At 44.6% G+C, this 21,431-nt stretch overlaps 1 protein-coding gene across 2 annotated transcripts in view; it reads right to left on the bottom strand.

Annotated features, from left to right (window-relative positions):
- LOC138304113 (rho GTPase-activating protein 39-like) overlaps nt 1-21,431 on the bottom strand; it is a 598,847-nt gene that overhangs the window by 125,972 nt on the left and 451,444 nt on the right. For both annotated transcript variants that reach the window (XM_069243876.1, XM_069243877.1), the window contains one exon: nt 14,483-14,575. In XM_069243876.1, coding sequence (XP_069099977.1) covers nt 14,483-14,575 — 93 coding nt within the window. The remainder of the gene's footprint in view (nt 1-14,482; nt 14,576-21,431) is intronic.

Genomic DNA, 21,431 nt, shown 5'->3' with positions numbered 1-21,431 from the left:
GCACCAGATGCATTAGCTGTGTTATTTAACTTTGTCAGTGGGGGGAGGGGAGGGGGGGTACTTGATCTGTTACTATAGGTCATAGGACAGGCCTCTGTGATAGTTAAATGCTCCCTCCATGAGTCGGTGATCAGCACAATGATGAAGCAAGCCACATTATTATCATGTGGGTGAGAGTTCATATATAAAAAGGGAACTCTTTGTATACCTATGTGTGGGAATAGATATTTGGTTCTGGTACGCCCATGCCTTGAAAACCGATACATTGCCGGAGATTATTATTATTTTTTTTTTAATAACGATTGTGGCCAACTATTCCACCCCAGATGCTCGACAATGCTGGGGAGAGTTTTATTTTTTGGTTACTCATCCTGTCCTACCCAAGCCATGGGAACAGTGAGGTGAAGGCCTTATTAGGTCGAGCCCAGGAGACAGCAAAAGCAGTCTGGCAGCACAAGACCTACTTCAGGAATACATCCCACCCTTTGCTTACCATAAATTGGCTTTGTTATCACTTTCATTTGTCTGCTTTTTATTTGATGGTGTTGTTTGTCCCTTCCTTGGAACATAGCCTTTCTGCCATCGCTCTGATTGACTGGTTTTTATACTTTCACTGCTCACTTTTAGAGATGTACTTTTTTCTTTTTGTTTACACACTCCATAACAGTACATGTGATTTACTGCTTTCTCCATCATGTACTTCACTATCCCCCACGTCCTCACTCCTGCTTCATGTTGCTGTCTCCCTCATGTTGCAAGCCCTCTCTTGTGTCCTTGTCCCAGCCACAGTCCATTCCTTGCTCATGCTTAATAATGCTTTCTGGCATGTGCCCTCCCCTCCCTGCTGCTATCCCTTGTACCCTGTTTTTACCCTACCCCAGCATACACTCCAATGCTTCCACCCTACCTGCTCCCTCATGCTTTCTTAAGGAGGACCAGTTCTGCTCATACCTCCTCCTCCTAACTGATCCACCACACATTGGTAAACGAGAAAAAAAGGTACCCACATCATTTTGTAGATGAGTATGCATAATGATGCCTGTGGACAACTACAAAGCAATGCAGCTAATGTGGCAGCATCATCACCCCCCCCTTTTTTCTCCACTTTTAGTCATGTTGCACACCATCTTGTCGAAGCATCACTAAAAAGCATGAAAATAGGTTGCAAAAAGAGAGCCCTATTAGCTTTGACCAAGCTTGTTTGTTTTTGGTGATCTCTCCTCCGTTTGTATGACACATGAAGGAGGGATCTGCATTAACCAGGGATCACTGACACAATATGGGAACCAAAAATATCATGTAACACAAATAGTGTATCAAAAATATTGTTTACAAAAATATTTGTATATACAGAAGACATTATTTTACACTAATCTCATACAAAAATATTGTTTCTTATATATATATTCTTAGAAATGGGGTCTCTAGTTGGCAGTCGGTTTGCACCCTGTCCAATTGGGGACCCTCACTCTAGTCAGGATAAGGGAGATACCCGCTCAGATAACCCCTGCTCACCCCCTTGGTAGCTTGGCACGAGTAATCAGGCTTATCTCAGAAGCAATGTGTAAAGCATTTGCACATAACACACAGTTATAAGTGAAAACACTACAAAAGGACACCACACCAGTTTTACAAAAATAGCCAATATTTATCTATATAAAACAAGACCAGATACAATAAAAATCCAACAAACAGAAAATACAAATATAAATGCTGCAAGATGTACTTAAAAATACAGTTCCTTGAAGTCGATAACTCCACCTGGGGCTATCATGGCGTCATAAACAGCAAAACCAAAAGTTCAGGCTGGCCTCAGCGTCGCGGGCCAGCTGCGATGTCGAACAGATCCGCAAACAGTACCTTGGATTCACAGGGCGGCGTGATCCTCGTGGTGAGCTCTGGAGAGCGGCGTCGGTGGCGTCGGTTCCGGAGTCGGTGCAGGAGTCGTCGGGCCCTTAAAGTCACGCACCTTGGGGATCGAACTCCGGGCTGATGAAATCAGGTGTGCTGGCGGGGATGGTGTCGGGGCTGCGGTGCGAAGCGTGACGATGCAACGTGCGATGCCCACAGGTCACGGTACAGGCAATGGCTCGGTGACGGTGTCCAGCGGCATTGGTGAGAACAGGGCTGTGGTGTGAAGCAAGGTGGTTCAATGTGCGGTGTCCACAGGTCACGTGCAGGCAGCGTCGTCGTCATTGCGGAAGCGCTGTCATCTGTAGGCCCAAGCCAGCGGTCCGGGACGGGACGGTGATTTGTGACCCTCACGAGCGGTGTCCACAGGCCACAGTGCAGACAAGGATGCCTGGTGACGACACTGGAGCTGATGGTGCTGGTGTCGGTGGACCGGGGCTGCGGCGCAGGACAGGACGGTACTTCGTGCTCCTCACGAGCGGTGTCCACAGGCCACGGTGCAGGCAGCGGTGCCAGTGTCAGCAGGAGCGACGTCATCGGGGATGCCCAGGCTGCAGTGTGAGCACGTGACGCCGGAGTGCAGGGCCCACAGGTCGCGGTGCGAGCAGCGGCTCGCTGAAGTTGTCTGATGACGGCGTCAGTGAGACCAGGGTCGCAGTGCGAAGTGGGGCAATGCGACTCCGTGCGGCGTCAGCAGGTCACGGTGCAGGCCAGCGGCGTCATGTGCGGCGTTGCAGTGGACAGCACAAAACACACAGTTCCCAATGCTGCAGGTCAAGGAAACTGAAGTCTTTGGTGTCCCTGAGACTTCCAACAGGAGGCAAGCTCTACTCCAAGCCCTTGGAGAATTTTCTCAAGCAGGACACACAGCAAAGTTCACCCTTTGCACTCTTTTCAGGCAGAAGCAGCAACTGCAGGCAAGTCCAGCAAAGCAACACAGCAAAGGGACAGTACTCCTCCTTCAGCTCTTCAGATCTTCTCCTGGGAAGAGGTTCCTCTTGATTCCCGAAAGATTCTAAAAGTCTGGGGTTTTGGGTCTGCTTCTTATACCCAGTTCTGGCTTTGAAGTTTGCAAACTTCAAAACAAAGTCTCAAGTGTTTGCAAGATCCTTCCTTGTCCAGGCCAGGCCCCAGACACTCACCAGGGGGTTGGAGACAGCATTGTGTGAGGGCAGGAACAGTCCTTTAAGGTGTGAGTGACCACTCCTCCTCTCCCCTCCAGCACAGATGGCTAATCAATATATGCAGGCTACACCCCAGCCCCCTTTGTGTCACTGTCTAGAGGAGAGGTGTGAACAGCCCAACTGTCAAACTGACCCAGACAGGGAATCCACAAACAGGCAGAGCCACAGAATGGATTAAGCAAGAAAATGCCTACTTTCTTAAAGTGGCATTTTCAAACGCACAATCTTAAAATCAACTTTACTAAAAGATGTATTTTTAAATTGTGTGCTCAGAGACCCCAAACTCCACATGTCCATCCGCTCCCAAAGGGAATCTACACTTTAATCAGATTTAAAGGTAGCCCCCATGTTAACCTATGAGAGGGACAGGCCTTGCAAAAGTGAAAAAAGGAATTTAGCAATATTTCACTGTCAAGACATATAAAACACATTACTATATGTCCTACCTTAACCATACACTGCACCCTGCCCTCGGGGCTAACTAGGGCCTACCTTAGGGGTGCCTTACATGTAAGAAAAGGGAAGGTTTAGGCCTGGCAAGTGGGTACACTTGCCAAGTTGAAGTTACAGTCAAAACTGCACACACAGACACTGAAGTGGCAGGTCTGAGACATGATTACAGAGCCACTTCTGTGGGTTTGCACAACCAGTGCTGTAGGACCACTAGTAGCATTTGATTTACAGGCCCTGGGCACCTCTAGTGCCCTTTACTAGGGACTTATCAGTAAATAAAATATGTCAATCATGGATAAACCAATCAACAGTACAATTTCTATAGGGAGCACTTGCACTTTAGCACTGATTAGCAGTGGTAAAGTGCGCAGAGACAATAAAATAAAAAATATATATGTATAGTTTAAAGTAATACATCTTAAATATTTCAAAATATACCAATAATATGTTAAATCTCACTAATATTTATTGCTATATATACATAAACATGAAGGCATATGTTTACATGTATAAACATAAATACAAGGTAACAATTATACATTTATTTTTTACATTATATTTTGATAAATTCTTTAAATTTACTAATGTAAAAAGCTTATTATATGTATATATATATTTTTTTTTTACATGAAACATAAAAGATATTAACAATACAATTCCAAACATTAAATAAATTACCAAGGAAATACAATTATTATTATTTTTTTTAATAATAAATGCATTTAACAAATATTAGGAAATATACTGAATTCAGGGAATAATGGATATCCTATTCCAACTCTACATTTATGCAACAGTAGAGAAAGTGTAGGACTTCGGAGGGGTTACATTTACTATTCCCATTCCAGTAGGGAACGCAGTGGACTTCGGAGGGGTTTACTTTACTAATACCTCTCCAGTCTGTTCAACATAAGGGAAAACATTGGATTTCGGAGGTTAGTTAATTTACTATACCCGCTCCAGTCTGTGTAACAATAGGGAAAGCATTGGATTTTAATGAGGTTGATTTTCTATTATCACTCCAGTCTTGAAAGTGTTGGACTTTGAAGGGGGGAAGATTTACTATTCCCCCGCCAGTCTAAGCAAAAATAGGTAAACTACTTTTACTGCAAACACATTGCTTTTTATAATAACTATTAATTTATTTAAAAAAGGTAAAACTCAAAATAAACATTATGTAACATAATATATACATATATTAAAAAAAAAAAAACAATTACCCAATTTACAAAATTCATAAACAATGTAATAATTTTGAAATAAAAAATGTTTGTTTAGTTATTACTCAATTAACCTTCCACCCTAGACCCCTACAAACCTAGCAACCCACGCCTAAAGTATACCAACGTACATGATTGATAATCAATTAAATATGTAATTATAGAGTAATAATTAATTCTTTAATTATTACTTAACTTCCCGTCTTATACTTCCTACAAACCTAGTAACCTGCAACTAAAGAACAAGTTACTTACCTTTGGTAACCCATTATCTGGTAGAGACTCTATCTAGATGCAGATTCCTTCCCTTTGAATTCCCTGGCATCAGCTTAAAATCCGGAATCTTTTTGCTGAGCAATACCCTGTGCGTGCTGTCGGGTGGCATCGTTCGGATCCGCGTTCGTCATCCAGCTCCCCGTGGCTTCGCCAGCATCGCTGGAGCTATCTGTGATGTCACAGTCACCAATAAAGGTACCACCCCGGCGCACTTACATCAGTTCTTTTATTCACAAAACTTCCACGTCATAAGCGCAGAGTCCTGGATAGAACTGACAATTTGTCTGTGCAAAACTAGTGCCCTGAAAGGGGTAAACCCTAACCCTACTAGATATATCCACAGAGCGGTGAGGCATGGGTGGGTGTAAGGAATCTGCATTCCTTACCTTTGAATAGATACCCAATCCATAACCTCCTGGCGGTGGGCTGCCGATACTACTCCTTACACTAAGAAGTCCTGTAGGACTGAACGGGCAAAGTGCCCGTCTCTATATACCTTACTGCCCAGGCAGTAATATTTTGCAAATGTGTGCCAAGATGCCCACATTGCCGCCTGACAGATCTCCACGACTGGTACGTCTCGAGCTAGTGCAGTGGTAGCAGCTTTGCCCCTGGCAGAATGAGCTCACAAGCCCTCAGGAGGCTACTTCTTGGCCAATGCGTAGCAGATTCTGATGCAGAGAACGACCCAGTGTGAAATGGTTCTCTCCTGCACTGCCCAACCCTTCTTTGCTCCAACATAGCCCACAAAGAGTTGGTCATACACCCGGAACTCTTTTGTGCGGTCAAGGTAGAACGACAATGCTCTTTTTGGGTCCAGTTGATGGGAGTCTCTCCTGTTCTTTAGAGGGATGTGGTGGAGCAAAGAAGGTGGGCAGGGTGATGTTCTCACCCAGATGAAATGGCGTTACCACTTTGGGGAGGAAAGAGGCACAAGTTCTGAGTACCACCTTGTCTGGGTAGATAGTGAGATACGGTGGCTTTGATGACAGGGCTTGCATCTCACGCGCCCTACTGGCAGATGTTACTGCCACTAAGAAGGCTGTCTTGATGGTGAGCAGCCAGAAGGGGACAGTTATGCTAAGGTTCGAAGGGAGCACACACCAGAAATGTGAGGACCAGATTGAAGTCCCATTGGGGCATAACAAAGGGCGTACGGGGGAATCATATGTACAAGCCCTTTGAGGAATCTATGTACAATGCGGGATTTAAACAGAGAAGGCTGATCAGGCAGCCGAAGAAATGCCAATAAGGCAGAAAAATAGCCCTTGGGAGTCCCCAAGGCAGAACCCTGCTGGGCAAGGGAAAGAATGAAGAGAAGAGTATAAGAAAGAGAAGCGGATCAATAGACCTTTTTGTACAATAATATACAAATCGTTTCCAACGGCAGGCGTATACCGTTTTAGTGGAGGGACACCTGGCTGCCAAAATAACTACAGACTTTGGGAGCAAGGTCAAAAGCCATCAGCTGTCGCTGCTCAATCTCCACGCACGAAGGCGCAGAGATGACAGGTTCGGGTGGAGAACCCTACCCTGCTGTTTCGACAGAAGATCCTCCCGAAGGGGTAGCCTGATTGGAGGATTGATGCTGATTTTGAGAAGCTCGGGATACCAGACTCTCCGTGCCCAATCCGGAGCCACAAGGATGGCTTGGGCCTTGTCATTCTTGATCTTCTTGAGAACTCTGGGCAGGAGTGGTATGGGTGGAAAAGCGTATAGGAGACCTGAACTCCACTTGCGCCGAAGAGTGTCGCCGAGCGATTGCAGCTCTGGAAACTCCAACATGCAATATTGCTAACATTGTGTGTTCTTTGCGGAGGCATAAAGATCTAAATAAAGCTCTCCCCACTGCTGAAAGAGTCCTTGCGCCACCTCCGGATGGACATACCACTTGTGATCCGCTAAGCATCGACGGCTGAGTTTGTCAGCCCTAGCATTCAGAGAACCCACCAGGTGTTGAACCACCAGGGTTATGCCCTGCTGTTCCAGCCATGTCCAGAGACGCAGAACCTCTTGACAAAGGGTCCACAACCCAACACCGTTCTGCTTGTTTTCAGTACCACACTGCGGTGGTGTTGTCCGTAAACACCTGCACTATCTTCCCTTTCACAACAGGAAGAAATGCTTTCAATGCCAGTCGGTTCGCCCGGAGCTCCAACAAGTTGATATGGAGTCTGGATTCTGCCAGAGACCAGAGGCCCCTGATCTCTGCCTCTCCCAGATGGCTGCCGCATCCCAGAAGTGATGCACCTGGCATCCCAGAAGTGATGCACCTGTTACTACTGTGAGATCTGGTTAGGGAAGGGAAAGGCACCTGCCTTTGACCCAATCACAGCTCACTAACCACCACTGCAGGTCTTTTGCAGTTACCGCCCAGAACTGAACTGTGTCTGTAAAATTTCCCTGATGCTGTGCGCAATGGAACTTCAGATCCCACTCCAGAGCCCTCATATGCCATCTGGCATTTTGACTAGCAGGATGCAGAAAGCCATGATTCCCACCAGCCTCAGAGTCTTTCTCACCGAAATCCAGGATAGAGGCCGTAACATCATCATACCCTGAATATCCTGGACTCGCTGCTCTGGAGGATAAACCCCAAACTGCACTGTATCCAGAACAGCTCATATGAAAGGGAGCTTCTGAGAGGAAGTTAGGTGTGACTTTGGGACGTTTATAGTGAAACCCAGAGAATGCAGGTCTGCCATAGTCTGAAGGTTGGTGACGAGAGTCTGGGGCGTAGGAACCATCAACAGCCAGTCGTCGAGGAAGGGGAAGCCTGAAATCCCCAGCCTGCGCAAATGAGCTGCTACCACCACCATCACCCTGGTGAACACCAAGAGGCACTGGTGAGACCGAAAGGGAGCACGGTAAACTGAAATTGTTTGTGGCCCACCTTGAACCACAAGTAACGCCTGTGGGCGGGCAGGATGGGGATATGAAAATACACATCCTGCAAGTCCAACGCTACCATCCAGTCTCCTTGGTCTAGGGCAGACAAGACCTGAGCTAGAGTGAGCATCCTGAATTTCTCCTTTTGAGGAAGAGATTGACGTCCCTTAAATCCATGATAGGGTGAAGACCCTTGTTCTTCAGAAAGTGCGGGAATAACACGCACTGCCTACTTCTGACATCGGGACCCTTTCTATGGCTCCCTTGGCCAAGAAAGCCATAACTTCCTCTCGGAGCAAGATTAAGTGATCCTCCATCAGCTGTTCTTTCAATGGAGGGACAGAGGGAGGGCAGGGAATGGCCTTTCTGTAAGATCTGCAAGACCCATTTGTCCCATGTTATGGATCGCAAGTGAGGGAGATGAAACTGAATCCTCCATCCAACTGGACTAAGATGGTCTTTCAGAACCATACTAGAAGGGCTTGGGCATTGCGGAAGAGGGGGGCTGGATGGTGGCCTACCTCTGGCTAGACCCTCTGGGTCTGAAGGTACCACAACCTTGTCCTCGCACTGGATGCTGTGAAGCTGGAGGACGGTGGCTGACTTATGGTTGGCGTGGTGCCCCACCCCTTCCGAAGCCTCAAAAGGGGCGATAGGCAGTCTGCTGGCAAGCGGGCGCAGAGAGGCCCAAGGATCTGGCCGTGGCTCAAGAGGCCTTGAACCGCTTAAGCGCTGAGTCTTCCTTCTCTCCAAAAAGGTGTGGGCCATCGAAGGGCATGCCTATTAGATTTGCCTGGACATCCCCCGAAATGCCAGTGGTATGCAGCCAGGCTTGGCAATGAAGATCCACTGTCGAAGAAATCGACCTGCCCAGCGAATCAGTTGTGTCCAAGCCACATTGAATAAAATCTTGACTGCATCTCTCCCATTCTTGACAGCTTGGGTGAGAGTGTTCCGTACGCCCTCTGGGACCTAGGGCATAACTTGTGCCACTGTATCCCATAAAGTATGGGAAAAATGGCCCAATAGGCATAAGGTGTTTACGGACCTCAATGCCAGGCTGGAGGAAGAAAACATCCTCTTCCCACGTTGGTCCAGCTTCTTGGATTCCCTATCCGGGGGAGCGGAAGGGAAGGCACCAAGGGATGTGGAGGCTTGGACCACTAAGCTCTCCAGGGTGGGGTGTTGGGTGAGGAAACTAGAGTCTGTAGGAGCTGGTTGATGGTGGCGGCCAATTGTCCAATTCACAGGAGCCCCTGTGCTGATTTTGGACCACATCCCTAGCAAGACATCAGTAAGGGCCTCATTAAAGGGTTACATCAGCTCCGATGTAGCAAACCCCCAGCTGAAGCACCTCTGTCAGGATGTTAGGCCTGACCGGCACTGTAGGCAACTCCAGGTCCAAGACCTCAGCAGCTCTACGCACCACCATGGCGTATGATGCTCCCTCCTCCGTAGCCACAGAAGGAGGTGAGAGCATACCAGCATCTGGAGAAGTATCCCCGAGGTCCTCATACCAGTTCAGCTGCTCTGATCCATATTCCAAAGGGTCCTCAGACACCTCCCACTGCTAACCTGTGCCTGGCTGATCAAAATAAGCCTCGGACACAGACCTGGGCCGAGTCGGTGCTGTCAAAGTCAGAATCGGCATCGTGCAATGCAGTTCCAGCTCCATATCATCAGGAATGAGGATGGGGCTTCCACCAGCAGTGGCCGCTGGTGGTGGGGGAGCGCTGATGTCGGGCCCGGTGGCGGAGGAGGCCGACTGTGAGGAACCGGTGCCGGTCCAGATCCAATATCAGATCCTGGGGTCCCCAACGGTGCCGAGGCCAAAGCCACCGTCGTCGAACCCGATGGGGCCATGCTAACCGCGTGGGGTCCAAAGACCCACCCGCAGGGGCAGCACGCTCAAAAACGAGGCGCATGGCTTTGCAAAAGTCTTTTATTTGAGCGGGGATCACTCCGGCTCCCAAATAAGGCGGGAGACGTGAAGTCGGCCCTGGCAACGGCTCGGCAGAATCGTGCTCGGAACGTCGACGTTCCTGAGATGCCTTTTCAGTTGATGGGCATGGCAAAATTGAAATCCGCTTGGACTTCTTCTTGTGCCTCTTCTCCGAATGCCCTGAGGACCTCGAGTGGGAAGAAGAGGACTTGGGGATCCTGGAGTGGGACCGTGACCTCCAAGGAGTTGCGCCAACCGAAGTCAACTGTCGGGCCACCATGAACTTCGAGTCGTGGTCCCTGTCGAGGTACCAGAGCCATAACTGGTCAGGGTCCGTCACCGACATGGCGAGATGACAGGCGTCACATGGCTTGAACCCAGTCTTCCTAGATGACATCTTCCTCACAAAGACGAAAACATTATTTGACAAAAGGTCGAAAAAAGGCTTGCCAAAAAGTCAAAGGGTAGCTCGATCCCGGACCTGCGCTTAACCAGCGCGAAAGGAAAAGAACTGACGTATGCGCGCCGGGTTGGTGCCTTTATAGGTGACCGTGATGTCACAGATGGCTCCAAAGACGCTGACGAAGCCACGCAGAAACGGACAATGCACGTGAATCAGAACAACGCCAACCGACGGCACGCACAGGGTATTGCTCAGCAAAAAGATTCTGGATTTGAAGCTGAAGCCAGGGAATTCAAAGGTAAGGAATCTGCAGCTAGAAGTCTCTATCAGATATATTACTAAAATAAGTCAGTATTACATAATGTACATAATTATTAATCAATTAAATAATAACAGATTAATAACTAATCAATATTACTTAACATCCCACCCTATGCCCCTACAAACCCAACGAGTCCACACCTGAATTTGAACTAAAATATATCACTACACAATTTTCATAATTAACCAATCAAATAATACATTAAAAAATAATTGTTAATTATTACCTAATTAGCTCCCCACCCTATACCACTACAAACCTAGCAACCTACACCTAAGATATAGGTAAGTGAACTCAGTATTACATAATAAAGACAATAGCAATCACATACTTAAAAACATTATTTAAAAAGTATTACTTAACTTCACACTCTATCTCCCCTACAAATTCAATAACCTTCTATAACACTATAAATTTCAATTAGCAATTAAGTTAAAAGTTCTAAATCACTTCAACTTACAAACTATAATTGAAAAATAATGATACAAACAATTTTAACACATAAAATGAATATATGAACTAAAACATAAAAATAATTAAACAACGATATTCTTTACAACTATATTACTGAAAACAATATTAACAACAACAATATACTTAACGACAATATTACTTACCTGAAAACAACAATATTCTTGACAACAATATTTCTGCACCACAATATTTTTTTCGCGATATATATATATATATATATATATTTTGTCCAAATACCTTAGTGAATAAGCCCAATACCTGTCAGCTTTTTCAAATTGCAGCATTGCAATATCTGCGATGTGCTGCCTTTTTAGGTCGAGCCCAGGCAGCACGGGTGTGGTGTCTCTCGGCATGTTGTAATCTACTTCTGTTCCCTTTCATCATGCCCAAATCACGCCCATCACTTTCATTCGTTTCTTGGCCTTCCTTTGAAAATTCCCTTGATTTTGTAGGTAAATGCTTTACGTTTGTCCCGCCTTGAGAATGTTTTTTTACTGAACTGGAGACTGACCCTATTACATGGATTATTTAACAATCGGCCATATACCTTAATGTCGGAGCACTACTTTTTTTATTTTGCCTTCGCTCTTGTGGTGGTATGTTGTTTCTTCCTCTTCCTTGTTTTGGGCATGCAGCTGTTTCTTTGTGGTGTCCGCGCCCAAAGGATGCAAGCTGATGGCGGGGTTCTTTTTGATTTATTTAAGTTTCATATAGTGCAAACGCGATTGGAGGAGCACTTTACATTAGTACCACTTACCTACAAGTTCAGCAGTTGAAAAATATACAAACTGGTACATTTTAAACAGAAAAAACACAGAAATGTTCAACGTCACTCTCCCGGCACAGCAGGAGAGCAGATAATACAATACTCACTGCACTCGGTAAACTCGTCCAGTAATGCTTTGCGGGGCACTACTTTTCAAAAACATTTTTGACCATAACTCAGCCTCTGGTGGTCCTACGACAATGGGTCATCTATGGATCCCCACACTAGGTTGGGGGACAAAATAGTAACCTCTCCCACCATGCAGTGTCTTTTTAATCTCTCATGGCTGGAACTTGCTAGGCCTGAAAATGTGAAAGACAATACACCCTCTAGGGTCTAAATATATGGTTACACTGCATTGCTTTCTGCCACATGTGGTTATGCCCTCTAGAGGCTGACTATATGGTTACATGACCATGTTTTTTCCAAATATTCTCTGCACTTGCAAAATCATCCCATGATGCTTTGCGCTGCATTTTTTTTACAAAACATTTTTGCCCATAACTCACCATGTGGTGGTCCTTCGACAATAGGACCACCACCAAAATGTACAGCACAAGCACTCTTTCTGTCTAGTTCATCTCTGGGTCCCCAAACTAGATTGCGGGGGACCCCAAAATAGTAACTCTCCCACCATTCAGTGTCCTTTTTTTTATAACATTATTGCATTAGCCCTATTAGGCCTTAAAATGTGTAAGGCTACGCCCTCTAGGGGCTAAATATATGGTTACACTACATTACTTTCTGCCATTCTCTTTTGTAGTGGTTATGCCCTCTATGGACTGACTATATGGTTACACGCCTATGTTTGTTCCAAATGCTATTTTTATTGTGATGTCCTCTAGGGGCTGTACTGAGCATTACAGTTAAGATAATGCAATATTCGCTGCACTCGGAAACTCGCCCCTTAATGCTTTGCAGGGCATTTCTTTTACTAAACATTTTTGCCCATAACTCACCGTGTGGGGGTCCTTCGGCAATGGGACCACCACCAAAACGTGCAGCACGATGGACTCTTTCTGTCTAGGTCATCTCTAAGTCCCCACACTAGGTTGGGGGGGGGGGAGGCGAAATAATAATATAAATAGATATAATAAATAATGGCAATAATTTGATTTTTTGCTGCAGATAGAGGAAGAAGGTAAATGGAAGTGTTTTTGTTAAATGCATGGCCACTGGAATTATGTGGCAGAGAGGACCAAATTATGCGACAGGGTTGACCAATTTATGTGGCATGAAAAGTCGAGTTATGCATTTACAACGCCAATAGCTCTAAGCAAATGCAAGACCTATTGCAAATGCTTGCTTACTTTTTGTTTCCTCACAATGTTCACATACACAAGTAGGATCACAGCAGTAAGTGGGGACTGCACAATCACTTAGGTAGTGCATACCAATTTTTGTTTTGTCATTGTAAGCAGTCAATTCCAAGTAATTTTCCAGAGATCGCAATCACAGCAGTTCTATATGCACATACTAGACAGTCAGATTTTTGCTTATATCTCCGAAACGGATGGATAAAAATTCATTGCAACATAAAAAGGCACCAAATGTAAAGACAGCCATGCCACTGAACTTCAACCAGCAGTCATAGTTCTTGATGCTGAAGGTTAGCTAAAGGAAAACTAATTTTAAAACAGGGCACATGTTATAATGTTTGAACCGTTTGATAAAATTTGGCACGCTCAAAAGTTGAATTTTGAGTTGCATTTTTCACAACTTTTGTGGCAATTGGTCAATGGGCGTCTATAAATAGGGTTTAAAAAACCCCACAAGATTCCCATTCAACCGAGGTGCCCATAGTAACTACAGAGAGAAGAGGTAAGAGATCTATAATTCACCTGACATTCCAAGCTGACTGCAAATGTATTCCTGGTCACCTAAGACCCCTCAATACACCGTATTTTGTTGGAATTTGCTCACTGGTTATATTTCAAACCCAAATCAACTGATATTTCGAGCTCTATATGCATCAGTTCCTGAACTGAGTATTCCTAGATAAATGCAAATAAGTTCCCTGTCAGCAAATCTCTCTCCAAGTACGAATCCAAACTATGGCTCCTGATTACTTTAAATTCCTAAAGGTGTGTAAATCAATAGGCATAGGTCATGGTGCATTCGAATAAACTCAGCGTAGTATCTACAGATTAAAAATTAGAGTGTACTTCACAACGAGGTGCCCATTAGTTTCTAGTCACTCGTTTATTCTTAGGGTAGACAGGACACGTTTGTGTGGTCCTATCACCAACTGACTTTTCTCCATGGTTTCCTTCACTATCGGGTGATTTCACCTCCAAGGTCGCTGACATTAACCCCGGAAGGAATAGAACAGTACAAGACTTCACAGGGAATACCGAATTCATATGGAGGGTTAACGTGATGTTCGATACCAACAAGGAAAAGATAGCCAATGGAAACCAGCCAAAATACACAATCTCCAAAGCCAATATCCGCCAGGACAGGCATTTCCTGCCTTTCATGACAAGCTGTTTGAAAACCTTTAACTTCTCCTGCTGCCCCATTAACAGTGCGGAAATGCCATTGTTACACAAAGTTTCTCTCTCCTATGCTACACAGGAAGCCGCTTCCTCCATCAAACAGCACTATGTGGATAGCACCACACGGCACTACAGCCCTCGTACCTTCTTCTTCCTCGGAGTTCTGCTTCCTTTTTTTCCTGGATTTGGAGTTCTTCTTATTTTTTAGTTCCATCAGTTCCTTAATCCGCTGCATTACTGAAAAGGCAGAAAGGACCACCTTAGTCATAAAATACTATAAGAGCAGCATACTATTCAAACAAAAAGTCAGCAGTTATTCCTCTATTAGATGTTATACAGCCGACGGGAGGGGGCTTGAGCGATTAGGATGCAGGAAGGATAGCAAGAATCGGATTGTCACATTCGGGTGGTTCTTCAGCAGTCTGTGTTATTTCTGTACCCGAACTTAAAGCAATGCTGCCTCCGGTTCTCTTGTATAACTAGGAGGCAAAGCCTCAGAGGAGGCAAATTATGCTGCGACCTTGGCAAAACATACACAAAAAAACACAGACCAGCACACTGATCATAGAAAGAGGTGCATAGCTAAAGGTAATTAATTCTGTTTTTGAGGGAAACCAATATTTTTCAAACCTCACAACAGGTAAAACGGAGCTCAGTACAAACCTGCTAAGAAAAGTAAAAGCAGAAAGAGCCAACAAAAATAAGCATGCTGCATACTCTGGCCAAACAGTAAGAGGGCTGAGATGGGGGCAAATAAAAATTACATAACATCCGGAAAATGGGCACTGAGGAGGAAACCATTTCGATGTTTCAAAAAGGGAGGAAATGTGGGAGCCAGGCAGACTTGGAAGAAAAGAGAGTTCCAAACTTTTGTGGATACACACAGAGGTTCCATGGCTTGCATTTCTTAGATTTGCAGTCTTTGGTATAAACAGATAACAAGAGGCCTTCGCTTCTGGTAATTTTCGAGCCACTGGCAATGACACATTTTCCTTCTAGCAGCAGGGCATTGAAGGTGAGTTGCATGGGACGTGATAGATTAAAGTTTAACTCTGATGTAGTGGCCATCAGTAGCCAATGTAGAACGGGAACCTGGCGAGGGGTGTTGGCAGGGGCTTTCCGATCATAATTTATAAAATTTAGGTTGCGTAAATGGGTCCAGGATGGCTGTGATCTACATGAGAGAACAGTAGGGACGGCAAGAAAAACAAAACCTGCATTGCACTAACCAAAAAGCATTAATAGCAGCCCTGCAAGGCATTATAGGGTTGTCCTATAGTCGAAGTGTAACTGGGAGGAACTTCGAGAAGCTATCTAACTGGCTACACAGCAAAAGCTGTATGGGAATCGTAAAAATAAAAGATTTGTATTAACGGGAAAGCATTGATGCACCTCCTGAAAGAATTGCTTAAACCATTTGTGAACTGGATGCAGGGATGTATGTGAATGTGCAAAACATAAACATCCATCTTTAATTTAAGGAAGGCCAAAACGGGGCAAATTTAACTGAGAGGACAGCAGTCAGGGATGGGATCCTTAAGGTCTTAATCTGAATAACTCACATCTGCACAGAACGGAAGACTAGAACTAATCCTTCTGCCTAACCACACACCACTGATGATAGCAAACGTCCAAAGAAGTGAATTAACTGTGCTCCGCTACAACAAAGGAACCATGAAGTCATGATTACCAGGAGGTAAACAGTGCCTTCATGCGTGTTGAGGGCATGAACGGGTAACATTTGCAGGAGGTTAACAACGGCAATCAATTTTTGGGTCAGGCACTTATTTTTCATCACCAGACAATGACCCAGCACAGATGAAGCTCTGAGCCAAATTGAGCGTTGGGATGGATCTGGGTTATGCTCAGGGGCCTGTATTTAAATTTAAAACAACAGAGCAATAAGGTCTAATAGTAAACTACTGTTGTGACAGTAAATATCTTTTTACATCCAAGAGAGAGGAGGAAAATCCGCTTTATGTCCTCCCTTTTCATGTACACTTAAATCACACCAAGTATGTTAGCTAATGCGCAAACCCAACGAATTCTGTTTCCCCTCTGTGGGAATGCAGATTTGAGTCCCGAATGGGGACAAAACAGAACTACAGTTTTAACAGAACTCGGGGGATAACTATCCTGATTGAAGAGGAAGCCTCACACCCTTATTAGTGTCATGCTTCATCCTTTGCAACCTCTCCCCACCCTGGTAGGGCAATGCCACCAGGGCGGACTCAACCTCCAGGCAGACCCTGACTGGAGGGAGTTCATATAAAAAGACTACTCTACAAATGCAGGATCCAGCTTGATTAAAAATACCTCGCGATATCCCAGGATTGTCACCTTTAAAAATAGGGTCCTCAGGTAGTTGAGATCAATGATTCAACCCGTCCTAATTAGCCAACATGTTTCTACCCTCTCAACTAGCCTTAACTGGTATGGGGCATTCTTCAGGGTTGTGGATCCCTAACTGGCTCTAGTGTACTAAATACTGAGTTACCTTGTCTAGCTAAACCATACAACCCAAGTGAATCCTACCTGAGTGTAGGAACTTGAAAAGTAACCGTAGATTTTAGGGGATACCGGTTCTTGGTCCGAGAGGGGGACAGTGCCCTTTGTAGTCACACATTCATCAAAATGCCCTATGCAATCCCACTCCCAGCCGCTGGTAACAACGGAAAAGTCCTCTGCATTGTAATGGACATTCAACTCAGCCCTGAGTGCCCAACTGCACTGAGATCTGGATCCTTAATGCTGATAGGCCTGTCCCACAGACAGCAGTCTTGTTGGACTGGGAGGGGCGCTCAAAGTGCTACCCTCATAGTAGTGGAAGGCTACTGCCTTCAACAGGAGTTAAGCAGCACCAATGCAGTGGTGGCAGCATACCGTAGAGTGATCAGTTGGAGAGAATAGGTCCACCTGTGTCACTTGAGTGAGGGTTACAGGTGCAGTGATTTTTAAAGTTCTGCTGCTGTGGTCTTAACTCACCCTTTGCCTACATCAGTTTGGTGTGAAGTGCTGCGCAACACAGAGATGGTGTATCTGTGCTGGGTGTACGTGTGCCTGGGATAGGGTAAAATACAGGAATGATACAGTGCTGAGCACTGTGTGCATGGTGAATATATGTGCTGGATGTACATGTACCTATGAGTGGTATAGTATCTGAAGGATGTGGTGAAGTGCAGTGTGTGCAGGATAAATGCATGTTCTGGGTGTATGTGTATCTATAAGTGGTGCAATACATGAAGGGTGTAGTGCATGCATGTTAAAGATTATGTTACTTACCCTGTAAGCAATTGTTTGTGGCATGTAGTGCTGTAGATTCACATGTTCTGCATACTTCTGCCATCTAGTGTTGGGTCCCGATGAGCACAAGTTGCTTTTCTTCAAAGAAGTCTTCAGAATCACGAGGTAAAGTGATTCCTCCTTTCGGTGACACTGCGCATGGGTTTCAACTCCATTGATAAGATTGTTTTCCTGCAGTTGGGTGAGAATGGAGTGTAAATACTGTTAGTAAGAGATGTCCATGCATGTGAAGTGTAATAGAAATACTATAACAGCCACAGGTGCCCGGGGAAGGTGGGCGGGTGCATGTGAATCTACAGCATAACATGCCACAAACAGATGCTTACAGGGTAAGAAGCATAATCCTTTCAATGGCATGTGTGGCTGTAGATACACATGCGCTGCATAGACTGTAAAGCAGTGCTGTCCCAAAAGCGGTGGCTAACCTGTGGGTGTTGCAGTTGTCTGAATGAGAGTACGAAGCACAACTTGTCCAACATTTGCCTATTGCTGTGCAAAGACATCCACACAGTAATGTTTGGTAAATGTGTGTGAATTTGACCATGTGGCTGCTTTGCATATATCAATGAATGGTATGTTTCCCAAAAAAGCCATAGTTGTACCTATTTTACGTGTTCAGTGTGCTGTAGGAGGTATGGGTAGAGATCTTTTAGCTTTAATATAGCATGTTTGGATACATTTTATTATCCATCTAGATATACTTGCTTTAGATATAGCGTTTCCTGTATATGGAGGTGAAAAAGCCACATATGGTGTTTAGTGTTACAAAAGTATTTAGTTCTATCAATTTAGTACATTAATGCTCTTTTAACATCTAATGTGTATAGAACTCTTTCAGCAACTGAATATGGTTGAGGAAAGAAAACTGGAAGCTCAACCTATTGGTTTAGGTGAAAAGCGGAAACCACTTTTGGAAGAAAGTTTGGGTTGATACGAAGTACTACCCTATCCTTATGTACTTGGAAAAATGTTCTTCTAAGGTTAATGGCTGAAGTTCACTCACCCTTCGTAGTGAAGTGATTGCACCAAAAAAGCAACTTTCCTAGAAAGAAACTGTATTGGACATTTATGCAAAGATTCAAATGGAGGTCCCAAAAGTCTGGTAAGCACAATATTAAGATTCCATGTTGGTGCTGGAGGCACTGTGGGTGGAATCACTCTTTTAAGATCTTCTATAAATGCTTTAATAACTAGGATTTTTATTAATGTTAAATGTTGCCTATTTTGCGCTGCTATTGCTGTCAAATGCAGCCGTATTGCGGTATATGCTAGGCTACAAGTTTGCAAGTAGAGCAAATAGCAAACAATATCTTGAATAGTTACATTAAACGGATCAATTTGTTTGTTTTGACAGTAAATAACAAACCTTTTCAATTTAGCGGCATAGCATGCTCTTGTTGTGGGTTTGTATGCTTCCTCAAACATTCAGAAGCTAAAGTGTAAATATCTAAACTTTATGACTTCAGGAGCCAAATCGCAAGGTTGAGTTCTTTGGATTTTGGGTGTCCTTTTTTCTCCATGGCTCCGAGTGAGAAGATCTGGGGGCGTAGGGGAAGCTTCTTGTATGAAACTACTGAAAGTTCAAGTAGTGTTGTGAACTATGGTTGATGTGCCTAAGTGGAAGCTACAAGAATGAGGGTGCAAGAGGATTGTCTGAGCTTCCTCACCACAAAGGGAAGAGAAGGAGAGGAGAGGTGGAAAAGCAAAAGCAAGTATCCCTGACCAATTCATCCATAGAGCATTGCCCCTGGAGAGGGGGTGTGGGAGCCTGAATGTGAAGTTTGGGCATTTTGAGTTGTTTGCTGTTGCAAAGAGATCTATGTGTGGAAATTCCCATTGATGGAAATATTTTTGGAGGACTCGAGGGTGGAGTTCCCACTCATGAACTTGTTGCCACGTCCTGCTGAGTAGGTCTGCAAGATCGTTGTCCGTCTCTGAGAGGTGTTCTGCTAACAGTTGAATGCGGTGTTGAAGTGCCCAATGTCAGATTGTCTGAGCTAGTCGAGACAACTGTAGAGAGTGTCCCTCCCCTGTTTTTGTAAATAAAACATGGCTGTTGTATTGTTCATACGGACTAGAACAGATCTGCCTTGGAGGTGAACAAGAAAAGCTTTGCGTACTAGGTGAATTGCCTGAAGCTCCAAGTGATTTATGTTGGTATCCCATATTCCCTGTATTGAAAGACTGAGGAGATGAGCACTCCAACCTGTAAGTGAGGTGTCTGCTGTCAGTATGAGCTGGGGAACAGGGTTTAGAAATGGCCACCCTTTGTCAGATTTTGTGTGTTCCACCACTGCAGAGAAGAGTGGGTGCAGCGGTCTACCAACACTAGATCGTGTATCTGACCCTGCGCTTGAGACCATTGAACCGTCTGACAGTCCTGCAGTGGATGCATGTGTAGTCGTGCATATGGGACTATTGCAATAGAAGATGCCATCATCCCTAGGATTTTTTGGATTTTTCGTACTGGAACATGTTGATTGGGCAAAAGTTGACTCAATCGAGTAGTTATATTTTGATTGGATTGAGGTAGGCTAATCCTAAATGTATGTTGAGAACAGCTCCTAAGTAGGGCTGTATCTGAGATGGCTGTAGGTGTCTTTTTGTACATTTTTGGTAAACCCTAACTGGTGTAGGAGATGCATGGTTGTCTGTGTGCAGCAGATATTGCTGAAGGGAACTGGATTTGATAAGCCAATTGTCCAGATATGGGAAGACGTGAATGCTTTATCTGCGTAGATGCGCTGTGACACCTGCAAGGCGTTTTGTGAATACATGAATGGCAGATATTACTCCAAATGGGAGAACTTTGAACTGGTAATGTCAGCCTTGTATGACAAATCTGAGATATTTTCTGTGTGCTGGATGTATTGGGTTGTGGAAATAAGCACCCTTTAGATCTAGGGCAGACATGAAGTCTCCTTGTTGTAATTGTGCTATTACATCTAGTAGAGTGACCATATGAAAATGCTCTGATAGGATGTATTGATTCAGTGGTCTGAGATCTGGAAGTATATGAAAGGACCCATCTTTTTGGGGAATGAGAAAATACAGAGAATAAACTCCTTTTCCCTTCTGATGATTCAGAACAAACTCTTTTGCTCCTTTGTGAAGTAGGGCCTGTGCCTCTTGATTTAACAATTGGAGATGCTCTAGAGAGAGCTTGTGCTTTTTTGGTGGTATATCTGGAGGTGTGGTTATGAGTTCCAGGCAATAACCATGCTGGATAATGTCCAACACCCACTGGTCTGTTGTATTTTACCAGCTGGGGAAAAATTGCTGTACACGTCCACGACAGGTGTTGTATGATCATGAGGAATGAGGAGAGAGTCACTGTTTTGAGGTGGGAGGGGTGGTGCGAGTGAAGGCACCTCTTACTCTACCTTTAGAATTGTTTCCCCTATATGATCCTCTATAAAAACCTCTTGAAGGGGATGCTGAATGTTGCTGTCTGAAAGAGGTAGAGGAATCTGATGCTGATTATCTATTACCTTGTCTGAAAGCTGTTTTTCGAAAGGAGCTTCGGCTTCCAGGAGTTTAGAGCTCCCATTGACTTTGCAACATCAGAAGCTTTTTTCCTTTTTTTTTTTATAGAGCTTGGTCTACTTGTGAACCAAAAAGATGTTCCTAATCAAAGGGTGAATTTAACAACGTTTGTTGGACTGCAGGTTTAAAACCTGATATATGCAACCATGTGTGACGGCGTAGTAATACACTTCTGTTTGTTCCCCTGGCAGCTATATCTGCCACATCAAGAGCAGATTTAATACAGTTGTTGGAGATCAACCTA

This window comes from Pleurodeles waltl, chromosome 7 (assembly GCF_031143425.1).
Source record: "Pleurodeles waltl isolate 20211129_DDA chromosome 7, aPleWal1.hap1.20221129, whole genome shotgun sequence".
NCBI classification, from domain to species: domain Eukaryota; kingdom Metazoa; phylum Chordata; class Amphibia; order Caudata; family Salamandridae; genus Pleurodeles; species Pleurodeles waltl.
This window is presented reverse-complemented; position numbering and strand designations above follow the sequence as displayed.